This window comes from Myotis daubentonii, chromosome 11 (assembly GCF_963259705.1).
Source record: "Myotis daubentonii chromosome 11, mMyoDau2.1, whole genome shotgun sequence".
NCBI lineage: Eukaryota > Metazoa > Chordata > Mammalia > Chiroptera > Vespertilionidae > Myotis > Myotis daubentonii.
The window spans coordinates 3,290,310-3,305,559 of NC_081850.1; the positions used below are offsets into that span (position 1 = coordinate 3,290,310).

The 15,250-nt window shown below is 63.8% G+C and overlaps 1 protein-coding gene and 1 long non-coding RNA gene across 2 annotated transcripts; one reads left to right on the top strand and one right to left on the bottom strand.

Moving 5' to 3' along the window:
* Positions 1–1,190: 1,190 nt before the first annotated feature.
* LOC132211783 (uncharacterized) lies at positions 1,191–3,036 on the top strand. Its single transcript, XR_009447560.1, has 2 exons — positions 1,191–1,315; positions 2,223–3,036. It is a non-coding gene; the product is annotated as an uncharacterized LOC132211783 (long non-coding RNA).
* Positions 3,037–7,124: 4,088 nt separating this feature from the next.
* NINJ1 (ninjurin 1) lies at positions 7,125–14,693 on the bottom strand. Its single transcript, XM_059656300.1, has 4 exons — positions 14,517–14,693; positions 8,861–9,086; positions 8,183–8,342; positions 7,125–7,568 (listed from the first exon to the last, which is right to left on the bottom strand). Coding segments are annotated over exons 1-4 (462 nt in total). The 5' UTR covers positions 14,592–14,693; the 3' UTR covers positions 7,125–7,567.
* Positions 14,694–15,250: the final 557 nt, after the last annotated feature.

Consider the following 15,250-nt stretch of genomic DNA (forward strand, 5'->3'; position numbering starts at 1 on the left):
GTTCGCTGCACGTCAGACCACACGCGCAACAGGGCCATAGGTCTGACTGGAGCCTCGAATCCCTCTCGCCCAGAGCCTCCTGGCTGGAACTCGTAGGCAGGCATCCCTCACGGGCTCCTGGCGAGGCTGCTGACCAGCCGGCCGACCACCGGTCATAGAACAAGCGCCGCACGTGCAAGTGTGCACAGGACATAGCCTCTGACAGGAACATCACTGTTACTGTTCATGTGTTTACTATTTATACTTGTTATGGGGGAGTATACTCTTCCTACTTAGAAAAGAAAAAGTTTGCTGTAAAACAATATGCCAAGCTAAGCTGGCAGCAGCCTCATGCATCTCTTTACTGCATCTCGCTCTTTTTAAAATATTTTATTGATTTTTTACAGAGAGGAAGGGAGAGGGACAGAGAGTTAGAAACATCGATGAGAGAGAAACATCCATCAGCTGCCTCCTGCACACCCCCACTGGGGATGTGCCCGCAACCAAGGTACATGCCCGTGACCGGAATCGAACCTGGGACCCTTCCGTCCGCAGGCCGACGCTCTATCCACTGAGCCAAACAGGTTAGGACTACCGCATCTCTTGAGCAAATCATTTTCTCTGGCGCTCGATTTATTCTCGTGGTTTTGTTCACTGTGGCCGCTCAGCAAACAAGTCCACCGCCGACGCCAGTGAGACACACCGAGTGACGCCTGGGGAGGAAGGTAGAGATGGCGAACAAGGTTACAGAGGTCGAGAGCCAGGCCACTGCTCGCCAGGCGGCTCACCTCAGCCTCGGTCTTGAACAAGAGGAGAGAGAGAGAGAGAGAGAGTGAGAGAGAGAGAGAGAGAGAGAGAGCCGCGCTGTGGAAGCATCTGCTCCCCGGATGCCTCGGGACCCACGGATCCAGCAGCTCCTCTCCTCCCTGGAGCAGCGCCCGGGCCTGGAGGGAAGGAGGCCGCAGCGGGTCCCGGGCACCAAGGTCACAGCCACCGGACAGATCGCCGGTGTAGAGAATGGCCAGGCCTGGCACAGACTGAGGCTGCTGGCTCTGGCCGGTGGGAGCAACTCAGGGCCCGGCATTCCCTCCCCAGTGAGCACGGCTGCGAGAGCTGCTGGAGGCGGCGGGAGGGCGGGAGCTCCGGAGAAGCTGATTGTACAGGAAAGGACGGGGACCCTTCCTGTGGATGGAGCCGCCCTTCCTGGCCCTGGGGAGGCCCTGGTCCACAGGGAGGTTGCGGGCCGGCCGCTTCTAGGAGCGAGAACAGCCTTGCCCGGGCCAGGGCAGGGCCCCCGTGGAGACCCTGTGTCTGGCTCCGTGAGACCCCTTCCCGCGTGTCGGGAGCGCGCACGCCAGGGACCTGCGGAGCAGTGAGCATCCTGGGCGCGGCTCCTCTCCCGGACGCCGCCTCACTGCCGGCGGCGAGATGGGGAAGGGCTGCGTGGGGAGCAACACGCTTGCAGGATGTGCCGACTGTGGACAGGCGCCCTTTGTGGGTGCTCTTCACCCCGATCTCCAAGGGGTGTGCATCCTTTCAACCACCTCTCTCGCCAGGAACCGGGGGTGCAGCCCTAGGCGTGTCCTGAGGCCGCCCTGTGCCTGGCTGCTGCGCAGCTGGGAGGACGGGTGCCACTCCAGGGTGACGGCGTCCATGCTGCACCCAGAGCCTCGCTGTGAGTCCCCAGCGAGTCAGGTCTGTCACTCAGGAGAAGACACTCGTGAGGTTCGTCCATGACGTCACAGGCCTTGCCAAGCACGAGGAGCTGCCAGCGCAGCAGCTGCGGCTGAGAGGCCCCGGGCTCCCCTGGGCGGGGAGGGGGTCGCCCTGCGGAGCTCCTAGGGGTGCGCCCTGAGGAGCTGCCGAGGGAGGAGCTATTGGACCTGGAGCAGGAACGGGGAGCTGAGAAGAGCCAGAGAAACGGGAGCTGCAGGGGAGGGAAAAGAAGAAAACCCCCAAGAAGACGTGCAGTGAAGAGCTCAGTGAGCTCCTGGAAAAGTCTGGAAGCACCTGGCAGGAGAGGGCTGGTGCCTGCTAGTTTCCATGGAACTGGGAGTCTCCTGACTCCCTCCTGGCCCCTCTCCATCTTGCCTGACAGCCGACGACTGAGCCTCCTTTGCTCAAACCTCTGACAACGACAAAGCACTGGAGGCCAGAGGAGCCCAAGTAAGTGGCTGGCCACGGTGTGTGATGGGCTGGGAAGCACCTTCCCTTCCGAAGCGCCGTCTCCCGTTTCCCGGCAGCTCTGCTGCCACCTCAGAACAGACAAATCATGAATGAGCAGGATGTTGAATGAGCTACAGTGGTCGGCAAACTCATTAGTCAACAGAGCCAAATATCAACAGGACAACGATTGAAATTTCTTTTGAGAGACAAACTTTTTAAACTTAAACTATATAGGTAGGTACATTGTTATTAACTTAATTAGGGTACTCCTAAGGCTTAGGAAGAGCCACACTCGAGGGGCCAAAGAGCCGCATGTGGCTCGCGAGCCGCAGTTTGCCGACCACAGAGCTAGAATGTTGCGAGAGCATAGTAAGCGCCTACCTGGATATGGAAGTACACGTATCGCGAGCTTTCCCAGCGGGCAGCAGCCTGGTGCAGGGCCTGGGCAGCTACCCGCGGCCAAAGGGGGGCCCTACGGGTGGAGAAGGCACTTAGCATGAGCCTTGGCTGGGTGAGCGTCACCTGCTGAGCGGCTGCCGGGGCTGGACGGGCCTCCTGCTGTCCCCCATCCTGAGGCGGGTGCAGGCACAGGGCCAGCAGAAGGGGGCCCCTTTGCACGGGCAGCTCACCACCCTGGCCCTGGGAGCTCTGCTTCACATAACACAGGGCCGAAAACACCTGGTTTTCATGGCAAAGCCCCACCCCAGAGCCCCTTTAACATGTTAATTAAGTGCAATAAATTATTCTAGAAAATGGGAAAAAAAAAGTTTGAAAGCATGGACCCCAACACCAAAAGGTTTTCATTGAAAGAGAGGAATGTTCATGGAGCATTAAATGCTTGCAACATAATCTATGATTCAAAAAAGAAATAAATTGCCCTAGAGGTGCTCAGTGGTTAGAGCACCAGCCTGTGGACTAAAGGGTCTTGGGTTTGATTCCCAGTCAAGGGCGCACACCCGGCCCAGGTCAGGGTGTGTGTGTCTCTCTCACATCGATGTTTCTCTCCTCCCTCCCTCCCTTCCACCATCTCTAAAAATCAATGGGAAAATATCCTCGTGCTTAAAATAATTAAAATAAAATAAACTGAGCAAATTGCCACTGACATAGTTCTGAACTGACTGACACCTTCCTCAAGGTGGAGTTGGGTCCCAGTGGCTCTGGCCCAGGAGAGGCTGGTACAAGCTGTATGACACAGTTCTCGTTTTCAGAGCCCGAAATGCAGCTGCATCTTGCACAACACGGGGTTCCCCTTGGCAAGGGGGGCGGTGACTGTGGGCACCGGGCCGCGCAGGGCACTGACGCTGCTGGAACAGCTTGTTTACAGCTCCCACTGACTCAGCTCAGAGGCAGTGCTCCGAGGGAGCCCCGCCCGCCATGCTCCCCTGTGTCCCTCCAAACTTCTGCCCTGCGTCAGGCCCCTGCCAGACAGGCCCTGGACCCACAGCCTCATAGAGCCCGGCTTGCAGGGCTCAGGAGATGAAGAGATGGAGGACCTGTCCTGCCCTAGGCCTGCCCCTGGAGCCTGCGTTGGCTCCCCTGTATGTCAGGGGCAAGAAGGGGACCCCTTTAGGGACTGGGGCCCTCCATCAGCACTGGCCAGGTGGCAGCTGGGACCTCATCTCCTGCTGAGAGGACCCCAAGGGCAGGCGCCGCTGGGCTAGAGAGGTTCCTTCTCATTCCCCTTGCCCCACCCTGTCCGATGTCACCTCCTGGGGGCGAGAGGGCCTGCCCTGGCCTACTGCGCCCTCTCTCCTTCAAGGTGGCTGGGGTTTTGAGTGTGGAAGGTGAGGGTGAAGAGCCAGGACAGGGAGGCCTGCAGCAGGAGCCAGGCCTGGACACCGCGGGTCAGCTGGGTGTGAGTGGACGCGGTGCCCTGGGGTGCACGAGGACACCCTGGGGCCCCCACCCTGAGTGGGAGATGCCTGCCAGTCTCTGGTACAGAGCTGCTCCCTCATCCTTACCCCATCTGTCCGTCTTCTCCTGTCTGGCATTTATGTCTGTCGATCGTTCACCTATCATCTATCACTTATCTATCCACTTCTCTTTCCTCTGTTGATCAAGTATTCAATTATCTTCCCGTATCTATCCATCTTTCACCTACCAATCAGTTACTCTATCATCTCTTGGTCCATTCATCCATCATCGTCCAACTTTTACAGAAAGGCTAAGCATACAGTCCCTTGCCCTGTCCCACTCAGAACCCGACTCAGGCTCCACGTGCGGCTCCCTCCCCACCCGACCACTCCAGGCTCCCCCAAGGCCATGCAGGCCGCAGGCAGGGCTCGCCCTCCTCAAGGCTCCCCCGTGAGCCCTCCCCAACCCCCTTCTCTCTGGTGTCCCTCCAGGACACCCCACACACGTGTGCATCTCTTGCTCCTTAGACCCTCACTCATTCTTGGGGTCTCTCATGTCCCCTGGGAGGACAGCTGAGCTGCAGGGCGGCGCACGGGAGAGGTGGGAGGAGTGGCGTGTGCGGGTCCAGGGGGAGCCCTGAGAGTTGGCTCTGCTCCACCCCAGCTCTGGGCCTCAGCACACATGGATGAGTGAGAATGCTGTAGACACCTACTGAAGACCTACTGTGTGCCGGACACAGTCCATGGGTGGGGGCACCCGTGGGGAGACCCGGGCCGGCCAAGGTCCCATAAGTAGAAGCACAGGCACGAATGGGAAATATCGCCCCTCTCTGGCAGAACTCCTCTGGGTGGGGAGACCGGTGGGCAGGACAGGTTGCAGCCTGGTCTTAGGCCGGCATGGTGAGGGTGGGCAGGGCTCAGACAATGGCCAGGGGGACATGGTGGCCAGTGAGTCCAGCCCACAGCTCTAAAGGCCGAGTAAACCAATGGCCCCCTGTGGTAGCGACAAGTAGAGGGTCGAAGGCCTGGGGAGGACTGCAGGGCTGGACACTGTCGCCAGGAGGTGGCGGCACGTTCCAAGGCCCAGACGGGGGCGTGTCTGGAGTGAGGGTCAGGGCTGGAGTGGCTGTGGAGGTTTGAGCCGGGAGCTAGTGTGTTGGGAGGTGGAGGCCGTCATTGCCTCGTGGGCACCTTGGGATGGGGCTGTCCCCGATGCCCCCAGCACCCATGCAGGCCACCGGGCTTGGTGGCCCAGCCCCCATTCTGGGGCTGCCCCCGGTTGCGTCCGCACAGACTTCCGGTCCTGGCCGAAGAAGGAACCAAGCCATGTGCTGGCCACATCAGAGGCACTGCCGTCGCTCCCGTGGCTGCGGGCCACAGGCCACGCGGGACAAGGTGCAGGGGGCGTTTGCCTGGACACTGGGGTGGCCAGGAGCAGGGCTGAGGGGCTGCACAGGGCACACCATCGGCTGGCACAGGGCCAGGTGTGGGGGACAGTCCACAGCTGGGAGCCTGAGAGGGGAAGGTCAGATGAGACCCTCTGCCCACCCAGCCACTGTCCACTCTGCCCACTTGCTTTTCCTGGACCTCATCCACAGGGGCCTCCTTTAGAAACCCTCTCCACGGGATCCCAGGCCCCCCAAGCAGGGCTGCCCGGCTCAACCCAGGTCCCAGCACTTTCGGAACATGCTTCAGCATTTCCTGTGCTCATGCCGGATGTCTCGCCCACAGGCACTTCTGTTTATCCATTCCTTGGTGCCAAGCTGACCTTCTCGCCCCACAGACCAGACGGCAGGGTCACCTGACCATCTTAAGGGACCTGGGTGGGTGTGGGGAGAGGAGTGAAGACGACAGGGGTTCCCCAGGATCCCAGGCCCCGAGGGTCCCAGCTGAGGCCAGGCCCCCACCAGGAGATGGGGGAGCAGGGGTCCTGGTGGAGGAGATAAAGGGCAGAGTGAGGGCTCAGGTCCTGGCGGCCTTGGGGTGAATGGAAGGAGCTGGCGGTTCCAGCCAGGTGAAGTGAGAGCCTCGAGACAAGCCAGACCCCAGAGAGCACCAGGCCCTTGTTGGGGGCTCTCAGCCCACCTGGGGCGGCCCCGCTCCCCTTGCTCTCCTGACAGGAGGGCAGTCACGATGGAGGGGGGTGGAGACGGTGAGCGCTGGGACTTGGCCTGGGCCGTCAGGGGACCAGGCGGAGTGCCCAGGAGGCCCCGGCAGCTGCCTGCCACTCTTCCCCCAACGCGAGGAGGCTCCAGTCTAGGCTTCTGACCCCAAATGCCCCCAGAGTTGGTGTGGGGACCAGCCACACCTCCCCACCCTGACACAGGCACCCCAGGCCGTCGCCTTACAAACATAGCACGGGCCCTGGGCCTGAGAAGTGCCAGGGAGCCCTGAGCCGGGCAGGGCAGGTGGGTCCCTCCGCTGTGAACAGCAGCCGCTGCAGGGCCTGGCCGGGCCGCGGGCTGCCGTGCCGACAGTGTGCCGCCGGAAGGCAGGGGCAGTCAGGCCAGGAGCCCACTTCAGGGAGGTTGCAACTGAAGCATCTTTTATTTTTTTCAATTCTCACCAGAGGATACATGTTTATTGATTTCAGAGACAGAGAGAGAGAGAGAGAGAGAGAGAGAGAGAGAGAGAGAGAGAGAACACATCAGTTGCTTCCTGTACTCGCCCACCCGGGGATTGAATCTGCAACCTGGGCAGGTGCCCTGACCGAATCCAGCCGCAACGTCGTATCGGGACTGCGCTCCAACCACCGAGCCACGGCCGGCTGCAGGGACGCTGTGGAGTCGGCACAGGGTGCGCTTCCCTCACGGGGCCCCGCCAGATGGGGAGCATCGGGGAGGCTCCCAACAGAGCGGACGATGACCGCAGTGACCCGGGCCACGGCCTTGGGCCTGGGCTACGGGAGCTCTTCGACCCCTTCTGTGAAAAGAAGACCCTGGGGCACTGGAGACCCGAGACTCTGGTCTCCACCGGGAAACCTGCCTGGAGATGCCAGGCGCCAAGGAGCCGCCAAGCTCCCGGCCTGGAGAAGGCACGTGAGGCGTGAACCAGGCCGTGGCTGCCTGGCGGAGAGGCCGGCACAGGCTGCCGGGCCAGGAGGGAGCTGTGCTGGAAGCCGCACGGGAGGAGCAATCATTTTATTGGTCGTTTGTGCTTAGAGAAGCGGGGCTGGGGGAGGTGGGCATACGGCGGGCCCGGGGAAGCTGCTGGTCCAGGCTCCGGGGCAGGAAGGGCAGGGGCCACGAGCTCCCAGCGGTGTGTTGGCTGAGGGGGCATCTCTTTGTCCTTCTGGAAATGTCCCAAGACTAAGGCTGGCCCTGGCCCCTCCCCCCGCCCTCGGGCCTGCTGCGTGTCTGTCCACATGGCCCTCCTTGGGGGTCCAGTTCCGCCTCTGGCCTCGCTGCCCCTGCTTCAGGGGGAGGAGCCACGGATGGAGCAGGACTCACTGGCGAGTGTCCTCCAGCCCAGTCCTGGCTCTGGCGTTCGCAGGGGTGCAGCGCCCAGGCCGGGGCCCGCGGCCGAGGCAGCTCCTGGGGTCTGTGAGGCTGTGGTGGCACAGGCGGGCATCTGCAAAGGGCAGCAGAGCGGTGAGGGCTGCCGGACTAGGGGCCCCGGGCTATCCTGTGACCCTGCCTTAGTGGTGTCCATGGTGTCGGGGCCACTCCGACTCCAGAAAGGCCCCATTCTGACTTGGGCAAGCCTCAGTTTCCCCTCCGGAGTCACTGAGGGCTGGAGGGCCTGGCCCCAGCACACTGACAGGGACCCGGGGAACAGGGCCGGGAGGAGCTGCCCGTCAGCAGTCCACCCTTCCTCTGGTCAGTCAGGCCGCCCCGCCCTGTGGCGTGCCGCCCTGGCCGGGGTCCCGAGTGCAGGACCCTGGCGTCCCGTGTCCCGTTGCTGCCCTCAAGTCAGCAGAGTGACCTCCTGAGTCTGCCTGGCGACACTCAGGGTGCTCCGCACAGCAGGAGGCCGCCGGGCTCCCTCAGCACCTGCCCAGCGGGGTGCCTGGCAGGCGCTGGGCCCCTGAGCAAGGACAGGGCTGCGTGTGGGCGGGAACGCCCTGCTGCAGGCATCACCCACGAGGCCGGAGCAGAGGCCGACGCGGCGGGGGCCGCTCACGGTCAGTGGCCGGAGGGCCTGGGCGGGCTGTGGCGGGGAGTGCCGCCGGCCCGCACACTCACCAGAGCCTACTGCCGGGCGCCAGGTCCACCGCAGGCTTCTGGACACCGAAGGCCGTGATGAAGATGTTCACCACGACGATGATGAAGACGAGGCCGGTGGCCAGGTTGTTGAGGAAGTCCAGTTTGGCGTGCTTGGCTGGGTTGTTGAGGTCGTACCTGACTGTGGGCGAGAGGGTGTGGACACTGCCCAGGCCGCCCGCACCGGGCCCAGCGCGGCCGAGCATCAGGCCGCCTCTGTCCATCAGAGACACGCCTGCTTTCGTGCACTGCTGACAAGGGGCCTGGCCGGACGGGAGCCCAGGGGGCCTGGCGCCTGCGGCCACACAGCCAGCACCTTCCTGAGTGTCCTGTGAGAGGTCGTCCCGCCAGCCTCCCCTTCAGGTGACAGGCAGGGCAACAGGCAGGAGGTCAAGTACCCGCAGGAGGTCACACAGCCGCCCGGAGGCGGGAGGCACCCCCGGAGCCCTGCTGCTCCCAGCCCGGACCGCACCGGGGGACGGGGTGGAAGGACAGAGCCACGAGGGGCTCTCAGGGGCACATCCTGGACTGCAGGGCGAAGTGAGGCGCCCCCTCCCGCCCCTGGGCAGCTCTGAGGGCTCCCTGCTCACAGGGTAGCCGATGGGGAGTGCCCGCCCAGGAGGTGCCCGCAGGCCTGCAGGCATGGCCGCCAGCTCATACCCAGGAAGATGAGCAGCACGCCCACGCTGATCTGCAGCACCAGGGAGATGGTGATGAGGGCCACCAGGGGAACGTAGAAGCCGAAGCCGGGGCCCTGGTCGATGACGGCCTTCAGCTGCGAGGCGTTGGCCATCAGCAGGGCGATGTCCAGCATGCTCTCGGCGGCGCTCTTCTTGTTGGCGTAGTGGTTCACATTGATGAGCCTATTCCTGCCCCAGCGCGTGGGCTGTGGGGAGGGGCAGTCAGTGGGCTGGCCACCGGGCAGCAGGGGCTGCAGGCCCACCCGGGACTCCTCCCGGGACTGGCAGGGAAGTGGGGGCTCAGGTGAGGCTTGAGAGGGAAGCGCTTAACAGAGCAAGAGGCCCAAGAGGGTGAGTAGCCCCTGCAAGACCCTCCCTGGGAATCGAGCCCTGGAAGAGAAAGGAGACACACAACCTCAGCACACACGCAGGCTGGAAGCTGCCACCAGTGGCTGCCTGCACGTGGTCTCCCTTCCCGGGCCACTGCCCACGGCCCCTGCCTCCTCTCTCTAGGTCTGGGGGTGGGGATGCCGGGGCAGAGGTGGCTTTTGGGGTGGGAGGCAGATCCCTTCACTTGTCCAGCCCAGCGGGGAACTGCCTGCCTGGACCCCTCCCCGCCCAGAGCACCCCCGCTGAGCAGGGCGCACAGCAGACTCCAGAGCCGCCTTGGCATTCTATGCTGCAGTTGAGCTTAGATCTTCCTTAAGTTTCATTTAAAAAGTTTAAGCCATGTAATTGCGACATGGTTGACAGGCCATAAGCTGCGCACGTTTAATGCAGACGTTGCAGGGCCGGAGGCAAGTCCCCGCCCAGGCTCCACACGCCACCCCTGCCCCTGTGCACAGGATTTGTGAGGACACGGCCGAGGCCACCCCAGGGCGGCACTGTGACCCTCCGCACCGGAGTCCCCCCTCGCCTTCCTGCCGGCCACACCACAGGGGAGTCCAGACCCCCTCGCCTCTGGGAGAACAGCCCGCTCCAAGCGGGGCCCTGCCACTCCCGGCGTCTCCACTCCAGGGGACCTCAAACTGCCCCTGCCTGGCCCTCCCGCCCTGGCCCTTTGTCCTCAGGGGCCGCTGTGCTGCCCAGCTGGAGCCACAGGAGATCCTGTTTCCAGACTCAGGAAAGCTGGGAACAGGAGCGGGTGTGGGAGGGGCCTCACGGTGCCCAGCCCACCTCCCCGCTCGCACCTGCAGGAGGGAGGGCCTCGCTTTGTTAAGCTGAGGTTAGTCTGGAACAGGCCCAGCGGAAGGAAGGATGGGCACACAGAACAGTGCTGGCTCTGCTGCCTGCCCCACTTTCCCTCACGTGAGCGGCTCTAAAGTAGTGAATCCACTCGGTTTAAAATTCCAGACCCAAAGGCACAGGGAAGGTGGCCTCCGCAGCCCGGGGCAGCCGCGGGGCCTCCCTGCAGCCCCCTGTGGGTCTCCCTCTGCCTCCCTCGCCAGGTCTCCAGCCGCGCTCACAGCAGGTGGCCGTGCCTCATGCCCACGCCTCGGGCTGCCCCCTCGCCAGGGTCTGGAGCCGGCAGCCACTGCCACGGGCCTGTGCCCCACGGCATGCGGCCACCCCTCGCGCCACACCCAGTGCATGCGTGCCCCTGAGTTTCATAAACCAAGAGGGCCAGAGTGCTCTCACTCGAAGCCACCCCAACGCTCATCCCAGGCTCCACGCCCAGAGAAAAAGCCGGTGCAGACTTACAAAGGGCTCACACACACACACACACATCCATCCACACACACACACAAACACACATCCACACACACATCCACACACACACAAACACACATCCACACACATCCACACATACACACACATCCACACACACATCCACACACACACATCCACACACACACATCCACACATACACATCCACACACACACACATCCACACATACACATCCACACACACACACACATCCACACACACACATCCACACACACACATCCACACATACACATCCACACACACACACATCCACACATACACATCCACACACAAACACACATCCACACACACATCCACACACACACACACACACACACACAAACACACATCCACACACATCCACACACACATCCACACACACACATCCACACACACACATCCACACATACACATCCACACACACACACATCCACACATACACATCCACACACACACACACATCCACACACACACATCCACACACACATCCACACACACATCCACACACACACACATCCACACACACATCCACACACACATCCACACACACATCCACACACACACACATACACATACACACACATACACACACACATAAAACAAAGCCTGTACATAAACATAACATGCCCAGTTCTGGTCACAGTATAAGGGATACTCCAGCCCACTCAGGCTTGAATGGGAGGAGACGGAGGGGGCTTCCCGAGCCTCCAGCCCCCCCCCTCTCCCGGGGCTCCCCTGGGAGACCAAGCAGGATGGGCTGAGGCCACTGAGGCCCTGCAGAACCTGCGGGGTTGGTTCCTGACGCCCTCCCATTGGGCCTGACTCCGCTCTGCCACGGACCCCAATCCTGAGAACAGTCCTGCCTGTCCGCCCAGAGCCCTTTTCACATCTGCTGGGTGACAGACCGAGGACCCCAACAAATCTATGAGGTTCATCACCTGGCCCTCCCCCCTGGCATCCCTGCCCTGAGCCCGGTTCTCTCCCATCTGTAAACTGGGCTAGCGGGATGGGGTGAGGGGTCCCAGTGGTGGCTGACAGGGGAGGCCTGACTGGCCTGGCAGGGCCGGGTGTCCCCCATCGGAGCTGCCATCGGGGCCACTGCACCGGCTGTGCCGGCACCGCCTGGGGCCACATCGGCCCACAGCATCCCCAGACCGCCCCCTCAGCCAGCAAGAGGTCTCCACCCGCTCCAGGCAGGAAGTTTGGTGGGGACGGAGAGGGTGTTTCCGGTGGCAGCTGGGCTGTAGGCTGGGCGCACCCACTTCCTGTGGGCTCAGCACTGGCCTTCAGTGACCCTGCGGCCACATCCACGTCACCTTTCAGAACTTGGCTAAGACCCTGTCAGCCTTGGAATCTGCCGGGAAAGCAGAAAGGAGAGGAGCAAAGTTCCCCCAGCACCTCAGGCTGCGCGTGGCCGAGGTGGCGGAGCCCTGCCCATCCTGTCCCACCCCCGTGCTGTCCTCAGCTGGCCACAGTCCCAGGATCTGCTGCAGCCGTGTCCCCGGCTGCCCCAACCCAAGCCCCCAGGCAAGACATAGCTGCAGGCCACTTTCACAATAACACTGACACTCACCATTCCCCCCCGCCATTAGCAAAAAGGAGCTGACTTACTGAAAACATTTCCAGGAAGGCCGGGGAGGGCTGGGCAGATGGGCCTACGTGCTCAAGCACATGGAGAGAGGCATCTCGGATCTCCCCACTGCCCTGGCCCAGAGGGGCTTGTCTGCCCAGAGCTTACATGTCTGACTCCTCCATAGGCCTGGCCACCTGCAGGGCGGACCATACCACCCCATTTCACAGACGAGAAAACTGAGGCTGGATCGACTCTGCACCTGCCCACGGCTGCACAGTACAGTCCGGCTTCCCAGGTTGTTCTCCTGTGGCTAGGCCCTAGCCGCTAGGGGCACGCTGGGGACACAGTCCACCCACCCCTGAGGATGCCCTGGTTTATCCCTCCTCCCAGCAAACCTTTCTTCCTGCCCTCAGGCAGGTGCCTGAGGCTCAGATTCTGGCAGGGACGTGAAGGGAAAGCCTGTGACGAGCCAGGAGAGTGTAGGGGAGAGTCATGCATGTCCGGCGTTCGCCCGGGGAACACGCTGCCTGCGTCCCCACCAGGAGAGGGGCGTGTGTGGCAGGCGGGGATGGGCACTTCACACATTAACTCCTTTAGTCCTCACAATGACCTCGAGGAACACACTGCTACCACCCCACTTCACAGATGAGAAACTGAGGCACAGAGTGATGTGCCTTGAACACGACAAGGCAGGTCCTGAGGATGGGAAGGGAGGGAAGAGGCTGGGGTGCAGTGTCGGGTGGAAGTGGGCAAGCTGAGTGGCCCTGTGGCTGCCACCCCTCCAGGAGCTCCCCACTCGTGACCAAAGGAGCCAGACCAGTGTGTTGGCTCACGCAGGCTCCCAGCAAGGCCTGACCTCTCATCACACCTCCTCCCCAGCGCCCACGTGTTTGGTGGCCCAGCCTGAGGGCCTTTCTCTCCCTGTTCCCTCTGCCTTGGGTGCCCTACTCCACATCGCGGGGGTAGGGGGCGCACCTGCACCTCTCCAGTCCTCCAGGGCCCACTGCCACCACACCAGCCCCTGGGGCTTCTGTCTGCTCTGCTTACGGGATGCAGAGCCACCCCGTCCAGAGCCAATGCAGTGTCCCACCCCGTCCAGAGCCAATGCAGTGCCCCCTCCCCCTCTAGAGCCAATGCAGTGCTCCTCCCTCTCCAGAGCCAATGCAGTGTCCCACCCCCTCCAGAGCCAATGCAGTGCCCCTCCTCCTCCAGAGCCAATGCAGTGCCCCCTCCCCCTCCAGAGCCAATGCAGTGCCCCTGCCCCCTCCAGAGCCAATGCAGTGCCCCCTCACCTGAGACCCCAGGTCTGCAGCAAAGTGTGCAGCCAAGGCTGGGAGGTGAGCAGGACCCCTCCCTTCAAACCGACTTCCACCAGTCTGGCCTGGTGTTACCTGCTGTGCTCCCCACACAGCCCCAGGCCAGGAGAGAGCCCAGGGAGGGGAGCAGCTCCCCAGCACACAGCCCAGGGCTCCAAGGTTCCCGCCAGGGCAAGCAAGGCCAGTGAGCTCCTTCGCCGCCTTCATCCCTAACCAGGACAGACATCCTGGGCCCCAGGCTGCTGGCTTTAGGGAGGGCGGGTAAGGGGCTGGGCTGGGGGGGTTGCTGTGGGAGAAGGAGGGAAATGATGGTTGTGTGGGACCGGCTCCACCCAGGGCATCCACGCCACCTGGCGCCTCGCTTGCATGCATTCCTGGGCCCTATCATCTCTGCCCCCTCCCCCCTCCAGGCCCTCCCCGCAGGGGGGCAGGAACGGAAAGACTGTCAACCAGTCCCCGAGGCTGTGCCCAGGGCAGCTTCACACCCAGGCTGGGTGTGCTGGGCCCCCCAAGTGGCCCAGACCACCACCTGGGCCCAGCCCGGCAGCAGGGGGACCGAGGGCAGGAGGGCACCAGCTCTGATGTGGGGGGCACCTCTGCCCTTGCTTGCCCCACGCTCCCCACTCCCCTGGCCTGGCAGGGCAGACACTGCACAGGCCGCGGGAGGGTGCGGGAGGAGGGAGGGCCCCAGTGGCCTCAGGTTCTCCGTCAAGGCAACAGGGACTCTGCGGTCGCCGTGGCCGCCGCGGGTGATGTCACTGTCTGCCCGCCGCTGGCCCGGGGCCTGGAGGCGGGTACCCCTCCCGCCCGGGCGCAGGGAGCAGATAAGGCGGCTGCAAGTTAGAGGCTGCGGGGAGGGGGTGGCCGGCCAAGGGGAGATCGGGCGCCCCTGGCCCGCCCGATGGCAGCCGGCCGCGCTCCCCCTCACCTGCGGGGCGGCGAGACGGGGGGGGGGGGGGCGGGCACGGGGCTCACGGGGCCCGAGCAGCTGCGCGAAGCCCAGGGAGGCCCCGCGGAGGCCGCGCGGGGGAGGGCTTACCGGGGCATCCCGGGCGCCGGGCGAGTCCGGCCGCAGGTCACCGTTGAGCTCGTACCCCTCGGGGACCGAGTCCATGGCGCGCACGGCCGCCGCCGCCTCGCTCCGAGCCTGAGGCCGCCCGCTCCCCGCCGCGGGTGTCCCGTGCGCGCCGCCCCCGCACCGGCCCGCCTCGTCCGCCCTCCCCAGGCCCCGCCCCGCCCGGCGCCCCGCCCGCCGCTCCGGGGACTCCCAGCGCTCCACCCTTCCCGAGGGAGGACCCGCGCTGCGCCCCGGCCCCTCCGCCCGGCCTCCGCTCCGCCCCCGTCGGACAATTTTCATCCACAAAACAAGGCCCGGAACGGGCCATCGGCAAACAGCGGGAGCCCGCGAAGGCCGGGGCGGGGACCGGCGCCCGGCACACGGTGCGCCCCCGAGGCCGCCTCCGCCCTCTGCGCCCCCGCCTTCCGCCTGGGGAGCGGGACGCGAGGGCCTCCCACGCACTCGCCCGCCACCCCGCGTGCCCCCGGTGGCCCCTGGCGCCCTCCAGGGGGCGGGGCGGGTCAGAGCCCGGGGCTCCCGCAGCCCTAACTGGTCCCAGAACCTGGGCCTCCGAGGTGCCGGCACGGAGCCGCCAGGGTGTGACCCCCAAGGGAGTGGCGGCTGCGCCCTCCTCTCGGGCCCCTGACCCCCTGACCGGGCCCCAGGCACCTCTGCCTTCGCCCCCTCCTGGTGGAGACCCCGACTCTGTCTTGCCT

What these genes read in the sequence shown, in the direction of transcription:
- NINJ1 (XM_059656300.1), bottom strand. Translation starts at nt 14,591, where the DNA reads ATGGACTCGGTCCCCGAGGGGTACGAGCTCAACGGTGACCTGCGGCCG. An exon ending in CCGGCGCCCGGGATGCCCCG is followed by an intron (nt 9,087 to 14,516) that starts GTAAGCCCTCCC and finishes CCCTCCCCACAG; the next exon opens with CCCACGCGCTGGGGCAGGAA. An exon ending in CGTGCTGCTCATCTTCCTGG is followed by an intron (nt 8,343 to 8,860) that starts GTATGAGCTGGC and finishes TCTCGCCCACAG; the next exon opens with TCAGGTACGACCTCAACAAC.